The sequence below is a fragment of the Chenopodium album genome, chromosome 24, assembly GCF_948465745.1.
Source record: "Chenopodium album chromosome 24, dcCheAlbu1.1, whole genome shotgun sequence".
NCBI classification, from domain to species: Eukaryota; Viridiplantae; Streptophyta; class Magnoliopsida; order Caryophyllales; family Amaranthaceae; genus Chenopodium; species Chenopodium album.
In genome coordinates, this window is record NC_137857.1 from 32753272 (window position 1) to 32769346 (window position 16075).

At 36.7% G+C, this 16075-nt stretch overlaps 3 protein-coding genes across 3 annotated transcripts; 1 reads left to right on the forward strand and 2 right to left on the reverse strand.

The window, feature by feature from the left end:
• The first annotated feature begins 1457 nt into the window (after positions 1 to 1457).
• LOC145610330 (inositol transporter 4-like) lies at positions 1458 to 5031 on the forward strand. Its single transcript, XM_081665657.1, has 6 exons — positions 1458 to 1771; positions 2018 to 2088; positions 2553 to 2888; positions 3015 to 3122; positions 3409 to 4020; positions 4127 to 5031. Exons 1-6 carry the CDS (start codon positions 1636 to 1638, stop codon positions 4604 to 4606), a joined length of 1743 nt encoding a protein of 580 aa, XP_081521783.1. The 5' UTR covers positions 1458 to 1635; the 3' UTR covers positions 4607 to 5031.
• Positions 5032 to 5982: 951 nt separating this feature from the next.
• LOC145612446 (putative pentatricopeptide repeat-containing protein At3g25970) lies at positions 5983 to 8388 on the reverse strand. The gene has a single exon (XM_081667815.1). It carries the CDS (start codon positions 8377 to 8379, stop codon positions 6268 to 6270), a length of 2112 nt encoding a protein of 703 aa, XP_081523941.1. The 5' UTR covers positions 8380 to 8388; the 3' UTR covers positions 5983 to 6267.
• Positions 8389 to 10097: 1709 nt separating this feature from the next.
• Positions 10098 to 13569, reverse strand: LOC145611516 (uncharacterized). The gene is made up of 2 exons (XM_081666855.1): positions 11920 to 13569; positions 10098 to 10814 (listed from the first exon to the last, which is right to left on the reverse strand). Exons 1-2 carry the CDS (start codon positions 13276 to 13278, stop codon positions 10746 to 10748), a joined length of 1428 nt encoding a protein of 475 aa, XP_081522981.1. The 5' UTR covers positions 13279 to 13569; the 3' UTR covers positions 10098 to 10745.
• Between the last annotated feature and the right edge of the window lie 2506 nt (positions 13570 to 16075).

The window sequence follows — 16075 nt, forward strand, 5'->3', positions numbered from 1 at the left end:
TTCCGTTGCTTGTTTAAAATTAGAATATGATCAACATTAGTATGCTATCCTAATCAATAATTCATGCAATAATTACAACTTTTGTCAACAAAGGGCTATTGCTAGTCTTTATTTTATTGTTAGTTGTGACTAGCTAGAAATTAATAAAATAAGCAAATGTTTCTTTAAAAAAAATACAATTGATAAATGTTGAACATCTAATGATTGTTATGGAGGAGGGGAGAAGAGGCAAATGAGAAAATATAGAAGAGAAAGAAAAGGGGAGAAGCATTAGTGAAGAGAGATTGACATAAAAGCATTAGTGAAAAGAGGGAGAGGGATTATATATAAGGTTGTAAGAAAATAAACACACTAAAATTATATGAAAAAATGTTTCAAATATATATATATATATATATATATATATGAAAAACAATAATAATAATAACAATTGTTGGTTTTTAATAGAAAAATATTAGTCTTGGTTGCGAGGATATGCACCATGTTTGTCTACTCATTGTGTATGAACTTTGTGGATGTTACACCAAGCAAATGTCTTACTAGATTGGCGAATATTATCCATCGTCAATCTAAGACTGACATCTATGACCATTTCATCCCTTAGCATCTTAACCAAAGAGACCTGATCCATGTAAATTACATGTGGTGTTAAGGTAAGATAAACTCTCATTTATCTTAGATTTATGTGCCTAAGATAAATGAGAGTTTTTTATGGGACAAAGAGAGTATTTGAGGTATTTTGCATCACATAGTTACTAAATGAAATAGATAAGGCAATTATTATGCAATTTGGTACATTATTGTAGATAGAAACTAGTACTCATGCTACAATACTAATCCATATGAGTTATGACCATATATGCAGCAAAGTATGTGAATTAATAACAATAACAAAATAACAATAAATCTTTGCTTATAGAATTTTCCTTTTTTTATGTTATTACATTCCATATATATTTATTTTATTCCTTTTCTACCTCATTGTGAAATGGATCATAGTAATTGATAATAAATATATGTACATTTATACCTATTCTATACTTAGAATTGTACTTAGAATTATCCTTTAATCACTACAAAAAGCGTGTTATTATCGACAATTTGTACTGATGACCAAGTTAATCAATCCATAATCTTATAGTCTTATACTTAATCCATAAGGAATTTTGTTAGAATAATCCATAATTTAATTCTCATGTAGTCCAAGATAGAGTACGAGTACAACTTTACAAGATGACATTGATTTTCTACACCTAAACACCCGGATTATGAGAAATTTATTGGACATCAAACAAAGAATAACAAATAAACAAATTATCCTATAAAAAAAAAATCAAATAAAATTTTAATTTCCTTTTTTCCTCAAACAAAAAATAAATTTCTTCTTGATTTACTCCGTATTTCTTTATCCAGACTTCCAGATTATTCTGATTGGTTTCAACTTTTCAAACGACGTCATATAGTGATTTACTTTGACTCCAAATAATTAAGGATATACTCGCACTACTTGTGACAAAAATTTATAAAAAAAAAAAAAGTTACACAAATTTCTCTCCTTTTTTCTCCTCTTTTTCTATTTCATTCTCTTAAATATTTTGATTTCTTAAGAAAAAAAGACAGAAATTTGCAAAGAAAATGGTGGAAGGTGGAATTGTGAAGGCAGATAGAACAGAGTTTACAGAATGTTTCAGAACAATTGGTAAAACTCCTTATATTATGAGGCTTGCTCTTTCTGCTGGCATTGGAGGCCTTCTCTTTGGTTATGACACAGGTTAGTTTTATTTAACCTTCTTGTTTATTAATTTTACTCGATTTCCATTTTATTTGGTTGATTAAAGGTAAGGTTGCGTACATGTGAACCAAACCCGCCTTAGACACGCTCTGTAACGCTTGTGTCTAAGGCGGGGTTTATACCATTTGTGGTGGTTATAGTATAAATGTACTTCGTATGTCAAAGTTTTATGCTTTAAGAAGATTGGTACAGTAATTAATAATGGTGATTAAATTGATTGTGTAGGTGTTATATCTGGGGCTCTTCTTTATATTAAAGAAGATTTTAAAGAGGTGGAACAAAAAACATGGTTGCAGGTATGTTACTCACTAGAAACCTGAAACTATTGTTTTTAATTTATATTCGTAGTATTCTTTAGGTGTTATTTGTTAGTGGACCAACTCAACCAAAAGCTTAAACTGATGGTTGAGGCCCAGGAATATGTCCTCACACGAGAGCCCGTTTGGGCTAGAAGTGTGGATGCAGCATGGGCCTCCCTCATACCCAGCGCTTAATATTCCACTTGAAAGTGGGGGGTGGATGAGATTCGAACCCGTGACCTTTGTGTCACGCTGGCTCTTGATACCATGTTAGTGGACCAACTCAACCAAAAGCTTAAATTGATGGTTGAGGCCCAGGAATATGTTTTATACTCTTATCATTATTTACGTATTTTACATCAGTTAGGTTCCAACATGTTTTGAGTTGAAGAAATTTGATGTGTGGAGTAACAATGCAATGAAGTTTTGAGATTTATTTGTGTGAATGATCTGTTTGGTAGGAAACCATTGTGTCAATGGCGGTTGCAGGAGCAATCATCGGAGCAGGACTCGGAGGGTGGCTAAATGATAAACTAGGGAGGAGACCGACAATCATAATTGCTGATGTTTTGTTCTTCATTGGTGCTGTTATCATGTCCCTTGCTCCTGCTCCTTGGGTGATCATACTTGGACGAATATTTGTTGGTTTTGGAGTCGGAATGGCTTCCATGACTTCACCTTTATACATATCCGAGACTTCCCCAAGCAGGATCCGTGGTGCCCTTGTTAGCACTAATGGTCTTCTCATCACAGGAGGCCAGTTTTTATCTTACCTTATCAACCTTGGTTTCACTCGGGTAATGTATCTGTATGTTCTACGTACATTTGGCAAGGTTTAAGTTCTTGTGAAAATTGTTATACTGTGATTTATTTTTTTACAAACAAACTAAGACATGCACATGGTCCTGTGTATTGTTTATCAGGTTAAGGGGACTTGGAGATGGATGCTGGGGGTGGCTGCTATACCAGCATTAGTGCAACTTATCTTAATGTTGTCCCTTCCAGAGTCTCCTAGATGGCTTTACAGAAAGGTATGGGTGAATAATGTGCAACAGTAATTTCGGCAAGTCTCATGTGAGACCTTTTACATATTATTATTAGATGTTTAAAGCTGCCTCTACAAAAAACAGTAAACAGTATGTTATCTGATTTTCCTGCAAGTTACTGCATATTAAAAGACCTTCTAATACAAGATTTTGCCACCAATTCCGAACAATTATAGGGAAGTTGTGTACATATGTAGCCAATGTAGACCTCCCAAGCTTTGTCAACTCCAAGATTTTGATGATTTATTTTTTCCGTCTTTGTTGGGATCAGGAAAAAGTGTCTGAGGCAGAAGCTATCTTGGCTAAGATCTATCCTGTGGAAGAATTGGAAGAGGAAATGAAAGCACTCAAGGCATCGGTTGACTCTGAAAAGGCAGAAGATGAATTAGTTGGAGATAACATGTTAAGCAAAATAAAGAATGCTTGGGGAAACCAAGTTTTCCGAAGAGGGCTATACGCTGGAGTCACAGTTCAAGTGGCTCAACAGTTTGTGGGTATCAATACAATCATGTATTACAGCCCTACAATTGTGCAGTTAGCAGGGATTGCCTCGAAAAGCACGGCCATGGCTCTTTCTTTAATCACCTCCGGACTCAATGCAGTTGGGTCAATTGTCAGCATGATGTTTGTCGACAGGTATGGGAGGAGGAGGCTTATGATCATCTCTTTGTTTGGCATCATTACATGCCTTATTGCCTTGGCTATTGTCTTCTATCAAGCTGCTGAGCATGCTCCTAGGATCAGTGTTGCAGAATCTATCCATTTTGGAGTTAACTCCACTTGTCCTGCTTTTTCCACTGCTCAAAATCCTGCAACTTGGAACTGTATGACTTGTTTGAAAAGCACCTCAGGTTGTGCTTTCTGTGCAAATCAAGGAAATGAGGTGAACTTACTGAAACTTTTAAATGTCTTTGCTTTGTAGATTGTTATTTTCAAAGTACTAGTCATATTAACTAGGTTCCTTGCTCTTCTTTACGGTACATAATCAGTTGTATCCAGGAGCATGTGTGTCAAAAACAGATGGCTTAAAAGCAGCATGTCTAAAGGAGCGAAGAGTGTACTTCACAGAAGGTTGTCCTAGCAAATTTGGTTTTTTGGCTGTCATTCTCCTAGGAGCATACATTATATCCTATGCCCCAGGGATGGGAACAGCACCATGGATCGTCAACTCAGAAATATACCCTTTGAGGTACAGAGGAATTGGTGGAGGGATAGCTGCCGTGGCTAATTGGACAGCTAATCTTATTGTTAGTGAAACATTCCTAACCCTAACCCAAGCCTTGGGATCAGCAGGAACCTTCCTCTTGTTTGCCGGTTTCTCAATAATTGGACTCATTTTTATCTACATCTTGGTGCCTGAAACCAAAGGTCTACCCATTGAGGAGGTGGAGCATATGCTAGAGAAGGGATTCAAGCCTAGGCTTCTTGGTGGAGAAAAAAAGCAGGAGAATAAAAGTAGTGAATCATGATTAGTAGTGATCAAGTAAAATAAGTAAAGCTAGACATAATGCGATTATGATTTCGGAAATTATTACTTAGGCATCTAAAGCACAAGCTGGATGGGATAGCTTTCTTGCAATTTCAAAGTAAATGTATTTGCTTGGTGCGTGAAGAATCAATTTTTTTTTTTTTTTAAATTTGTTTGGTTTTTTTTATCCTTCCTTTGGAATTGGGTTAGTAAACAATCATGATTAAGCTTTTCTTTTCTAAATTCAAAAATACTAAAATTATTGCAAGTAAACTTAATATGCTAAACTAACCAATATCATTGCAAGTAAACTTATGAAACTTTATCAACAAAGGCCATATACTAATATTTTTAGGTATGAAGAGAATAACTAGAAATCAAAACATATCTCAAGATATTACCGACTAAACATATATTCAATGTCATTGCCCCATGGCATGACCCAAACCTTTTTTAGTATCACTTATTTTTAACATGTTTTTTTAAAAGGAGCTAAATTGTGATTTATTTTAATGATAAGTGGTTCATTGTAATTGAATTGTTTTAGTGATTAAAAACAGCAAAACTTGTGCTTTTTTCATTGGAATTTAACACAAAAGCTTATTTATGGAGCCGTGGCTGTTATATGTCATGGATACCACCTCTCACACTCCTGGCCTATTAGAAAGGATAAAAAGAACATCAAGTGAAAAGACGCCAACACAAATCCTAAGAAGTAACAATGCCAATATTTCATTCTTTTTATCAAAGGAAAAAAGTAATAAAGAAGAGTCGTGATAATCAAAAGAACAAATTAGGAAAACACTTTTAACCTTACAATCATGAAGTCATTTTCAAACGTGAGAATCCCTTTGAATTTACTAGTAATGGTCACTATATGTGGTGCATGACTTGATTCAGTCGTGTGTGCATCCGCAAGGCTACAACATTATAACGTTAAGTAATACTCTGTCTGGACTTAATAGTCATATACTCAAATGAGCACAGACATTTTACCATGAGTCAAAGTTTTTAAAAATCAGGGATGGATTTGCTTCTCGTTGGGGTTATTATCAGGGCACTCTGTAAAAAGGCTTATGTATTGCTGTATTTAACAGTAACAAAATTCTTTGTATAAGAATATGCTTTTTATCAGTATACCAAGTGCATTCCCATTTGAGCAACAATACAAGTATAACTATGCATTCATTAAATTGAATTCAAATTCAAGTACTCATTCTACTGAAGAAGCAGGTTATGAGAGCATCAAAAATTAGCAAAAGGCTATTTTACTCACCTTTTAACAGACACCACCTTGAACATGATCCAGAATTGTTGGCACAGCAGCCGTCAGAGTTGTGCTCAACACTGAGGCATCTCCCTCTATAACCCGTTTTATCTTGTTTGATGTATATCAGCGTAATTGGGCATCCACATCCTCTTATATTTCTAATTGTCACTGCCATTTTATGCAAATTAAAACAACAAAGGTTGAGCATGTTGTCATAATTTGATAGCATGCTAAGCCTAAAGATTAATACTACACTCTGCAAGAATACTATACAGATTATACTTTATCTAAAAGGCTAATTCCAGGACATGAGCTAGAGGTAAATTTGCAAATAACTACCTATGCTGCCAAGTCCACGATATATGCTTGAACAGTCAGCGAGTCATCAGCAATTAACCACAGCATCGATCAAGGAGAGCCCACTCCTCAACAGACATCTCTAAGTTAGAGGCATCTTTTAGCATTCTGATTTCCTTCATAAGTCCTTCTAAGGTAGCATATATTTCTTTGACATCGGGATGACTGTTACCCTCGGCATTAAAAGCATGAGCTTCATTGTTTATCTCTATCCAGCTGGTGCCTGGGACCTTCCTTATTCCCCTTTCTCTCATCAACCTTGTTAGATTAGCCTTTTCTTGCCACCTCTTCAGACGCACATACATCTCAGACAGGATAACATAACTACAGTGCTCTTGAGGAGCGATTTCAAGCAGATGATTTGCGACCTCAGTTGCATATTCGACATCACCGCAGCTTCTACATGCACCCAATATAGTTTTCCACACCATTACATCAGGCTCAAATGGCATTGATTTGACCAAGGTCTTCACCTCACCTAAGAGACCAGCTCTTCCAAACAAATCAATAGCACAAGCATAATGCTCCATTCTTAGTGGAATCCCATACTTTGATTCCATTGTTTTAAGAACATTTCGACCTTCTTCCACCCAACCCATGTGGCTACATGCAGTTAGGACTGCAACAAAGGTCACATGATCAAGCTTCACCTTACTTTCTGTCATCTGATGGAAAAGCTCAAGAGCGATTTTGCCCTGCCCATGCTGAGCATACCCAAAAATGATAAAGTTCCAAGTAATTGGGCTGTCTTTTGGGGTTTCTTCAAAAGACTTTCTAGCATCGTCAAGTAGGCCACATTTAGTATACATAAAAATTAAGGAGCCAGCTACATGCTCATTAGTTTCTAATCCAGATTTAAGACTCAAAACATGAACTTGCCGCCCCAACTGCAGGGCTGCTAAGTCTGCACAAGATCTCAGGACCGCAGAAAGAGAATAGTGATCAATCCCAAAATTATGTGATCGCATCTTCCCAAAGAACTTTATTGCATCTTCATTCAAGCCAAACTGTGAGAACCCAGTTACAACAGAATTCCAAGAAACGGAATCTTTAGGGTCTATTGATTCAAACAATCTTAGTGCATCTGCTACAGCGTTTTCAGTCGACTTCATATACATAGCTATTAATGCATTGGCTATTGCAGTGGAACTCTCTAGTCCCCGCTTTATAACCAAGCAATGGAGACATTTTCCATATACCTGATGTGCCTCTTTGAAACAGGCTCTGACAACACTGGTATACGTATACATATCAGGTTCGAAACCAAACAATTGCATATCAACAAATACTTTAAATGCAAGGCTTTCTTTGTCATGTAAAAGGTATGCCCCCAACATGGAATTCCAAGTTACCAAATCATGAACATCAAAGGCACCATAGAACATCTTTTCAGCATATTCCAATGAACCACACTCAGAATATGACGTAAGAAGAGCATTGCACACAATATTGTTAGTACTCAACCCAAGCTTAATAATCTTTGAATGCAGTTGAATCGTTAATCTGAAATGATCAGGGTCATTAAGCAATGTTAATAATGGAGCAACTGCCCCATCTTGAATCATCGCGCCCTCTTTTCCCATACCATCGAAAAGCTCGAATGCAGTCTTGAAATCAGCTTGCTCCACAAACCCTGCAATCATAGCATTCCAAGAGACAGAACTACGGTTAGGCATAATCTTAAACACCGAATACGCATCCTCGAGCCTCCCACACTTAGCATACATATCCAAAAGTGAACTTGCAGTATAAACATCAGATTGAGATCCCACCTTAATAACCATAGAATGCAATTGCTCCCCACAAATAAACTCCCCATTGGAAGCAACCCCCTTAAGAATACTACCAAAAGTGTACTCATCCACCGCGAACCCACGCCGTCTCATATCAATCAAAAGATCCCAAGAGGGACCAAAAGATCCAGAATTTACATACCCAGCAATCATAGTGTTCCAAGAAACAGTATCTCTGCGAGACATTTCATCGAACAGTTGGTGTGCAATCTTCAAATGACCGTGTTTCGCATACCCGCTTACGATAAGGTTTGCATCGTAAGTGCTTTCTATGGTTCCGAGCTTCAATGCATGGCAATGGAGTGAAGGAACCTCGTAGAAACAGCTTTTCACAACTGATCTCAAATTCCTCATTCATCTATTTAAAATACCGTTTTTTTGGAGGGCAATAAATTATAGGGAATTTTATGGCATAAAACCTAACTTTATAAGTGGAAGGAAATTTGTAGAGGTTGAACTGCCAGTAAGGCCCATCATGTAGAATTAAAGCCCAAGTACAGCCCAAATAACTAAATTTTGTTATGCTAAATACTAAATTTGTAGAGGACTTCGGTTAACAATCAAACATGTTTTATCCACACTTTATGTCAAATCATTGCAAATAATTTGAAACGGAGGTAGTATACAATTTCTTGAGTTCTCGGATACTTTCCTTCTTCTACATAAGATTCTCCTTTGGCCATTTCTTCTCATATCCGCATACTACCTAGTGTCGGATTTAAAGGTGTTACGTATCAAGAACTTCAAAATGATGTTTGAGAAGAGATTCAAGCTAGCTTATGTGATATACATCATGAATGGTTATTACTAAAAGTTTCAAAATAATCAATCTTTATGTCACGTTTCGAGTTGATTATTGTATCAAAATAGTCATGTGTTATAGCAGATGCAAGAAAGATTAAAAAAAAAAATTAGCAATTAACATATACTTCACGTCGTTCAATTAATGAGTTAATTATCTCCATATACAAGCGTGAGGATAGTTTAATTGATCTTAAGAAAAATACATATTACAAATTAATGGATAGATCAAACTCTATAAAAGTTTATTACGCAGAAAATAAACCCTAAAACAAAAAATATAGCCCACATAACAAATACCGCAAGCTTTTGGGGCTAACTAATTAAAGGCATATTCATCACGTTTGTAAATCTACAATCACAAATACCTTATGTGATTGCAAATGGAATTTGCTTAGGAATTTAAGTAACAGTGAGAAGGGTGAAGACGAAAGAAGTTTTGAGAAATAATGTGTTGTCATTGTCTTTAGGGTGACAAAGAGATCCGCCTTGTCGAAGGAGTCCTAGTACAAAAATACAAAGGGGCCACCAATTAATTGCAAATGAGGCTCATCTCTCAAATCGTCCTTGTTATATCATCACCAATTTAATGAATTTATACATCAAGCTTTTGCAGCTAAGTTTAGCTACCAGATGTGGCAAATTTTATGGATCAGGAGCTTCATGTCGGCAGCTAAGATTTTCACTATCTTGGGTATACGAAGTGGTGAGAAATTACCTCTTTGAATAGGAAATCAAACAATCAGGACATGTTCCGATTTACTTAAAACAATTGAACTGAACTGATGGAGGCTGAATTAAACTGAATTGAAATGAGTTGAAATGAACTATTTATGAGAGAAGGAAATTAGGAATTGATGAACTGAACTGAACTAAAATTAAGCTGAACAAAACAGGCTCTTAGTAACATCCAAACTCAAATGTAACGCTTTTCACAACAAGCGCCTAATTTAGATAATTTAGAGAATCCATTCTACATCCGAGTGTAATTTTATAACCTCACATCCTCCAACTCTCATAGCCTTTTGCTCGTGTTAGGATGAAAATATCCATAGGTAGTAAGTTTTAAGTTTTGACAAATTTTAAATGCTCAAGGATCATGGTCAAAACCGGATCTTTATTAGATTTGGATTGAACAAATATTTTGAGCTCAATCATTTATATAGTCACACCAAATCTCAACTTGCAAAACATACAAGTATGGGTGAAGGAAGTAGTAAAAATTTTCAGGACAAACAATCAATAATCAATAATCTTGCCTGAAGATGAGATGACAACAAAAATCTGAGTCACAATTTCACAACACCCAACAACCTAACAATATCATTTGGATAATAGTTTTACACCCAAACATTACACATGTACAACTTCAACAATTCCTCTAAATATAACCCAAAGCTAAAAGATGGATTGCAAGTACCCCCTTGTTTCCATCAATTCATATTCTGAGCACATCTACACTAATAACTTCATACAGATAGTACATCCGATAAATAATACTACGAAAATGTTAATAAGCTTCATACAAATTTTTGCACCACTGGAACAAAAAATTGGAAGGACTAGAACCCCGTCAAGCCCGAACTTCTGAGAAGCGAAAACTGATTCACAAAGAACTTCGGCCATCTCCAAATATGTGGCGGCTACGTAAAGAGGAAAAAAGACTACTACAAGAGAGGAGGGTTGGAGAAGATAAACAGAGAACCTATTTGCAAACTACTAATGAATATCTAAGTCAGCTTGAGGAAGATCTCAATACAGTTCCTAATAATAAGTTTCTCCAGTCCTTTCCCAAAAACCACATAACTGTACATACTAGACACCACCAAAGGCAAAATCACTCTACCTCCTCGATATATACAGTACTATGGAAGCAAAACCCCAAAGTTAATTGTAAAATATACCACTTCGGTTGGTTGTTAAGGACTTGACGACGAAGCTGCCTCTTGTTTCCTTGGCTCCCTCAATATTTTAAGAAGAGTTTCAGCCTGTCATAATTAACAAAAGATGATAAGAATATAGTAAATCAACTGCTCGCACCCAAAAAAGTCACCTCACCAAAACAAATAGAATCAACACTATAGTGGAATTATATTGACAAACTATAAAGTAAACTCGTAATGGCAATTTAAATCTTGACGGAGTCTTCTTGTCTCAGACACTTTTACTACCCTAAGTCAAAATGTAATTGAAGCACCAATCAGTCGTAGTTAGTTAGGTTGATTATAAACAGATGATCTCTTTCGCCCTGCTCCCAAACTACCCGAGAAAAGGATGATGTCCATAAGAAGGGAACGCATCAAGGTCAGTAAACAACCAGCAACATAATGTCCTAATTAATCGCTAATCAACCCCAATAGCTTAGCTTAGAAACAAACCTTCTCTTTTTAAAGAGCACATATGAACTAGTCAGTAGTTGGAAGGAAACTGTGTGACAAAAGTGCCCAAAACTCTAAATCCTAAAGGGAATTGCATGACATAATTACCCAAAACCCTCACTTTTCGATCACACTGCTTCATAGGTCAAAGAATTAGCGATCAAGAACGGCCTTTAATTTCTTCCCTGATCGTGTATAAAAGAGAGAATTTATCAATGCACTTCTCTGATAGTATTTTTGTACTGATGGTCAATTTCTCCCAACCAAGTATATCGTATTCATTTCTACTTAGATCACCCAATTCGAGTTGAAATGCATCATTTCACACTAAATTTACGAATTATCGCAACAAACCTAGCCAGATCACTCTTTTTTCTACATTAATCAAGCAAGATTGACAATTAAAGTTCAACAACCAAACACCATGATGTATTCTACTCAATTTTACCCAAATCCATACACTCCTTGAGCACAATATGATCACTTCAACTTATAATTACACAATTTTCTCCACAATCTCCAACAGTTCAAATTCGGCCTCGCAATCTCTTAACCTAACCATTCCTAACCAAACAATTCCATAGCTAATCATGCATTCCTAACCTTACAATTTCACAACTGAATCAACCAAAAACATGCAACAAAACCAATAAAAATCACAAACAAAATTACCCACAAAACCTAATAAAACAATCAAGTTTAGTTCAACACTGACCTTCTGCTTAGCACGGGCCGTGCCAATTTGAGACAAAGCAACAAGAGGAGGAATACCCCCTTCAGCAACCAACAACCCTCTATTCCTAACACTCTCCCCACACAACTGCAACAATGTCACCACCGCGAATTCCTTCCCTTTCTGCGAGCTCTCCTCCACCGCCTCCACCAACGCCGCTATCCCCCCTTCCTCCGCTATCGCCGTCCTCCCCGCCTCGATCCCCGCCAAACTACTCAACACCACCATCGCCTTCTCCGCCATCCCACTCCCCTGATCAGCCACCAACCCCACAAGAGGACTCACCACTCCAGCATTCACCGCTCTCTCCTTATTCAACTTCGCCGAACACAGCTTATACAACGTCGTAAGCGCGTCCTTCTTCCCCCTTGTAGTCCCATTTATAAGAAGCGCCACCAACGGCGGAATCGCCCCGGACGCGCCGATCGTAAGGCGCGTCTCCTCCTCCACCATGGCCAAGCTCATCAACGCCGCGGCTGCGTTCTGCTTGGACGTCTCCGTCCCGGTCTTCAACACGTAGATTAAAGATTTTATCGCACCAGAAGCCTCGGCAATCGGCCGCTTGTTATCCGGATGTAAAGACAAGTTAAGCAGCGCCGTCACTGCGTGTTCTTGAGTCCAAGGATCAGTAGACTTCAACAACGGAACCAAACCCGGAACAGCACCCGAATCCGCAATTAGAACCCGATTATCGGCCCGATTCTTCGCCAACAACCGTAGCTTCGCCGCCGCCGACCGTTTAATCGCCGCCGACGGAGACGATAAGCTATCAACACAGAGCTTCACCGTCGGCTGTAAATCCTCCGGCGAAATACTCTCGATAATCTCCGTCGAAAAGCTCTCCCTCTGAAGAAACCCTTCACATGGTTCGGGCTCTAGATCCATTTCACCCGATCCAGGGCCCGAACCCGGCCCGATCGAAGCCGTCGCAGCCAACCTCTGAAGCTCGCCGGAGATATCACTGCTACAAACAGAGTAGTCGCTGAAAGAGCGGGAGAGATCATCAAGAAGACCGAAATCATCATCAGCGAAGGAAGATTTGATCGATTTAGCAGTTCGAGAAGCGAGTTCACCGAGTCGGATGTCCATGACTGAGTCGGTTAGATTCTCGGAGACGAAGTTGCTGGCCGTCGGAGGGTGCGGCGGCGGAAGGTCAGCGGCGCCGGCGGAGGGGGAAGGAGAAGGGCAGAAGATGGTGGAACGAACAGTTCTCATGGAGCGGCCTCGTTCTCGCCATATCTGGGTAGAAGAAGCAGAGGAGAGAGAAGAAGGGGAGTGAAAGTTAGCGTACATGGAATGTAATCTGGTAGAATTAGAGTGGGTTTCTTCCACCGACACCATTGATGGAATATAATGAGCTCAAAACTGTAAGTTTGTTATCAATGGTAGAGATAGAAATAGGAAAAAAAAAAAAAGGAAGAAAAGATGGAAATATAAGGGAATATATAATGTGATTTAATTAAGCCATTTAAGATTAAGTTTAAAGAGGAGAGAGAGAGAAAGGAAAAGGGTGGGTCTGGGTATTAGCTGGAGGTGAAGAGGGGTGATTCTGTTGTGTTGTATTGGGAGGAGAGAGAAAGAGAAAGAGAAAGAGAGAGTGAGAAAGAAGATGAGTGATGAAGATAGAGTGACAGGTTGGTAATTGCCAAAATGGGGGTTTAATAAAGGTGGATGGATGGATGGAGGTGAAGGTGAGGGTAGCTCAACTCTTTGTTACAATACACCAAATTATAAGGGGAAAGGGACCCATTTCTTTCACATTTGTGTTACTTGCACTATTCTAGTTTATAGCCTTTGTAGCTTATGTAACCATATCTAACTATTGGGTATTTGGGTACTAGAAATTAATCTCTACTTGTAGTAAGTACTCGTATTAATTATTCTGGTAAAAACGGCCTAAATCTTGTACCCATGTCATTGAGGCATACCATTCTTCTGTGTTGCATGTTTATGCCCCAGCCGGACCATAAGCTTTAATACCACTTGTTGCTAGGCCTCACCATCCAACTTGTTGGCCCGCATGATCATTTTACATTAGTATGATACTAGGTTAGATTCCGTGTCATGCACGGTAATTTCAATATTTATCATTAGTTTAATACAATTATTTTACTATAAAAAATAATATCAAATTGCAAAATAGGATGAAAGTTCTGTAATTACAATTTTTTTGAATCTTTAAAGAAAATAAAGGAAGAAATGCATGCATGACTAATAAAAATAACCATGGATTACATTACAAAGTTATAGATAATATTACATTATTGTATTATATGACTTTGTTCCCGTCATAAAATAAATAAATATATAAATCTTTGTTGAATGTGTAAAAATGAATATACTTGCCAAATAGAAAAGAAATATTATTGTAAAGTAAGTATTAAACTAAATACTTCTCTAAGAAGCTTTGAAAAAAAAAAAAAAAAAAAAAAAACCTTTTGGAGGGAAAATTTTTAACCAGGTTATGACAAGTGTCATTTCTGGTTTCACCTTTAGTATAGGTATATATTGATGGTCAGTTTAGGAACCTATTTCTTTCGCATTTTAGAGTAAATTTTATTTATGACTTGTATCATTCCATTTTTATAGGTTTTGAATAATAACTCTGTATGGGGTATTTGGGTACAAGAAATCAACCTTAATACGAGTATAAGTCATTAAGAATTCTTGTAAAAAGTTTGAGTCCCATCATTCATACTTCGTATATGTTTGTGAGTAGGTGAATTTCTTTACTATTTCATCTACTATGAGATGTCATGTGTAATGGCCTAATGGGTTGACTGATATTGAGAGTATTCTTTTCTACTACCTCCGTTTCTTAAAACTTGCAACAAATGAATATTTTACATCTCACAAATAATACCCTTCTGTTGCGAGTAATAAGAAACGAAGGTAGTATTTTACTTGCAACGGTTTGACTTTTACTTTTGTTAACTTTTATTGAATAGTGTAATTCCATAAAATTTTCAGTTACATGCTACTTTGTATTAAATATTATGAAGACAACCAACTAAGTACATTAGCACAGTGATTTTATCAATTTAAGGTACATCTATATGTATTCACATAATCACATTCATGTAATCTTAAAATAGTAGGATAACCAACTAAGCAATATTTTAAGTATACAGCTATCAGTTTCATGCAATTAAGGGATCGAAATTAGGGCCAGGAGAGGCACAAATATTTGCAAGAAAATTTCAATGACAACTTCTTTTGCTAGTTTCCATAAAAATAAATAGTAATCCGTAGGATTAGCTCACTTTTAGTACAGACTACAGAGAATTGAAGTTGATCACTTTGATGCCATGTGAGATTTAGTAAAATATCACAGTAATAATGGTCATCGACTCACTACTTTCAAAATGTAAGTATGTTGTCCACCTACTATATCGTTAAATTATTTACTAAGTAGTATATGTATTCAGAACTAACTGGAAAGGTCAGAGCAATAATACTCTTAGGGCCGGGGTTGGAAATCTGATTTGGTCAAGGTAAATCATTATCCAGTAGTGATTAAAGACCTAGTTAAGAAGAGGCTTAGCTCGATATATGTATCCAAGCTTTGATACCGTATTTAAAAATCAACTCATTCATATCATACAAAATTTGTATGACAATGTTAATTTGATCAATAATTATGTCATTAATATACTTCTTGTCCAATAAGCTACCAGCTATCTAACAAGTAAGTATTTCTTTATTTTATGTGTTTTTTATGTCAAAGATTAATTGATAACTTGTGGCCCGGGGTTATCGATGATTGAAGCTCCTATAAACATTGGTCTTTAGCTCTTAAGTCTTAAGTTCTTAACCTATATGGGTCATATATAGCCATATAGGGTTAGTGTAAATTGAAAAGTTTATTACGAGTAAATTCTTATAGTTTTTAATGACATACTAAAATAACAAACCTCAATAGTACACCTCGTATTTAATTTTTGCTTAGTTATCATTGAAAATAATAACAGAGAACATGCTCGAATACATTTATAAAATCACACGATTCACACCTCATTTATACAGCGTATAAGATATAGTTTTTGCTTAAAATTGTTGAATGTAGATCAATGAGGTACTTGTACAAGATAGATAACTTTTCTTCATATGTATTAAATACGTAGTGTTCTAAATTGTG